The sequence below is a fragment of the Vitis riparia genome, chromosome 19, assembly GCF_004353265.1.
Source record: "Vitis riparia cultivar Riparia Gloire de Montpellier isolate 1030 chromosome 19, EGFV_Vit.rip_1.0, whole genome shotgun sequence".
Lineage (NCBI taxonomy): Eukaryota > Viridiplantae > Streptophyta > Magnoliopsida > Vitales > Vitaceae > Vitis > Vitis riparia.
In genome coordinates this window covers 11,603,468-11,606,623 of record NC_048449.1, presented here as the reverse complement: position 1 = coordinate 11,606,623, position 3,156 = coordinate 11,603,468, and the positions used below count along the sequence as shown (strand labels likewise).

Here is a 3,156-nt window from a genome sequence, read left to right as displayed (position 1 = left end):
TTATTATTTTTTCTTTACATTTTTCTTGAAATTTTTTTAGAACCAAACATAGTTCAAGGATTCTACTCTCATATAGATTATAGATTATAGATATATGGATAGAGAAATTGTAAATTTTTGTAAAATTAATTAGAGATGTTAAAAGAGGAGAATTCTCTTAAAAGAGTATTTGATCGTCTTATCTTGTACCTAGAAAATAAAGTCTCTTTATTTCATTTGCCATCATAATTGTCTTAAATTAATATGAGTTTAATTTTGCCATATATTTTTTTTATTACTGAAAAATACTAAAGAAAATGATTTTTTCCATGTTTAGTTTTACTATAAAAAATATAAAATAAAATAAAATAGAATTAAAATTAGTTACATACTTTATGTATCTTTAAATTATTTAATCTCTATGTTGAAGACTTCGAATTAGTATATAAAAAAATTTTATTGACTTTAAAATTGTTTTTATTTATTTATTTTTTTTCTTTCTATTTTTCTTTTCCTATTTTATTTTCCTTATATTTTTCCTCAAATTTTCTGGAACCAAACATATTCATTACGATAGAAAAGAAAATGCTTGAGAAAATAACCTAATTTTTGTGAAAATATTGGGCAGGCTACATCTTCGCCTTCCACTATATTTCTCCGGTGCTGGTATGAAAATTTGGGAGCACTTTGCCCCTTTTATTTAAGATTTAGCTCAGCCCCTTTGCACGTCGGAACACATTTTACTATATGAACAATATGGAAGCGAGGTGCGAACTCAAAGCTTTCCCACTAGCAGTCTTAAACGTGACAATACACAAAAGTCCCTTCTGGAATAATATAGGGAATGGGACTGACCTTTTCACATCTATCTCCAACGTAAAAGGCATACATGCCATCTACAGGGATGAGAGGAGTGATATATGAAGTTAATGTGCCACAATGCCAATTCCATTAGTGAAGAAACAATAGATCCTCAAAAATTTGCACATCTAGATTTTCCTTTTGTGGAACAAAAATTGATGATTTTCTCGAGGAATGTAAATGTTATTAAGGAAAATGTCTACTTGGAACTAATTTCACGATACATAGCCCAAGTAACAATTTATTAAGGAAATGATGATATCATTTCCCTCTTTCCTCACTGCCCTCCAAATATTTGGAGTCATTGTAGATTCTAGCTGTGTCGTTTCCTGTCCCTTCTTGACTTGAACCGCCATCCTTCCAGTTTTCGCAAATATCGTATACTCCAATTTTATCATTCAGTAGGCAAGGACCAGCTTCTCCCACCCACCACCAGCACTTCTTGTTACATCGGCCTGCATCCCTCTTCTGAACGTATATGTCAAACCAATGGGATTCACTGTTCCACCAGAACCTACAGAAGTATAAGGTAGTCCCCCAAATGTTTGGTCGGAAACGGAATTCAAAGAATTGTTCGAAGCCCAGGACATGAGCGCCAAGGTCATCGTTTTTGGATTTACAGTGGATATTAAGATCTACGCCAGCGTCAAGGCCATTGATGATCCTTACATCCGCTTTATTTTCTAAAACCCCAGGACCCCCGTCACACAAATGAACAAGAAACACAAGCAGCACAAATGAAAACAAATACCTATCCAATGAAAACATGCTTGTAATTTTCTTGTCTCTTGGAGTGACTTGATGTTTAGTTTCTTTCATTTATATATAAAAGGCCTTGTACTTATCATGCTCCTTGACAACCAATATCTCACATGTCTATAAGAGAAGCATATAATTTAAGGGAAATAGTATCAAACCTCATTTTAAGATCAAATTTTTTACCATACCAAGTCAAAATTCAAAATTGTTAAATTTATTATTACAATTAGTCAAAATAATTAATTATTTAGAACTTTTTTACAGTAGGAATTAAAATATTGGAGATAAATGGGAAGTAAAATAAGAAAAAAATAAGTACTAGAAATTAAATTGTATGTTATTATTATAATGTTGGAATAAAGAAATTGTGTGAATTGTTACAAATTGTGGAAGATATCCTACCATATATGTGACATTTCCAATCAATAGTAAGATGCCTGTCAAATCATATCGGATTCTGAAGGTATATTTTATCATTTTTGTAATATAATGATGATTTAGGAAAAGGCCACATCAATTGTTTTTGTTTTTTCCAAAAAAAATCACCTTATCTTTTACTATAAAAAAATTGGATAAATAAAATATAAATAAAATGATTAATTTTACTCCGCTTAGGAAATTTATACTCATGTTTCTACTTTAAGTAAATGGAAATAAAAGGACAAGTGTTTAATTTGTTTTCAAATTTTAAAATATGCAATAAAATTAAAAATGACATTAATTTTTTGAAGATAAGCTCAAAATTGGAAGAAGAAAAAAAAATCTTTTGACTTAAAATTTATTTATTTTTATTTATCCACTACTTTACATAGTTTTTTCATTAAAAAGATGTGAAATATTGAAAACTACACTTAGTTTAAAAATAAATAAGAAAATTAAAATATTTTAATTGATTTTTATTTTCTTTCTTATTTCTCGTAACGCAATTTACGTATTAGCATTTTTTTTTCCATATTCCATAAGAAAATTTAAATTAAATTTGAGAATAACAATTTACCTATTAGTTTCAAATGAACCCATCTTGAATATTGCAATTAAATAAATCTATCTTAATAACTTTAATGAATTAGTTTTTATTGATAACATAATTTAAATTAAATTCAAGATTTATAGATATAAATTTCTATAAAAATAGTAATTATGACAAAAAGGGTAAAAATGTAAAATAAAGATATAGACTTAAGAATAAGTTTGTTTTTTTTATTATTTTAAATCATGTTATTAAGTTATTTTACCAAATATACCTAATTTATTTAATGACTTAAATTAAGTTATTAAGTCACCTTAACTTATTAAGTTGGTTTATCAAATACAGACTTAGAAAAGGCTTGTTGTGTGTTTGAAATCATGTTTAATTTGAACTTTTATATTTAATAAGTGGAAGAAACAAAGTAGTTTAATTTTTAATCGCATTTAAATATGCTTATATTAGAGATAATGATAATATTAATATGCCAATAATTATTATACACTTAAAAAATTGGGAGAATTATGTTTTAGAGGTAGATGGACCCCCAAATTAACAAAAGGTCCGTGTAACTCTTCAAATTGAGCCCA

General features: G+C 27.6%; 1 protein-coding gene across 1 annotated transcript; it reads right to left on the bottom strand.

Moving 5' to 3' along the window:
- Window positions 1–1,101: 1,101 nt before the first annotated feature.
- Window positions 1,102–1,608, bottom strand: LOC117908199 (S-protein homolog 5-like). Its single transcript, XM_034821844.1, has one exon. The coding sequence runs from the start codon at window positions 1,606–1,608 to the stop codon at window positions 1,102–1,104; it is 507 nt and encodes a 168-aa protein (XP_034677735.1).
- Between the last annotated feature and the right edge of the window lie 1,548 nt (window positions 1,609–3,156).

Excerpts from the sequence above, each read along its gene's own strand:
- LOC117908199 (XM_034821844.1), bottom strand. The coding sequence starts at position 1,608 with ATGTTTTCATTGGATAGGTATTTGTTTTCATTTGTGCTGCTTGTGTTT.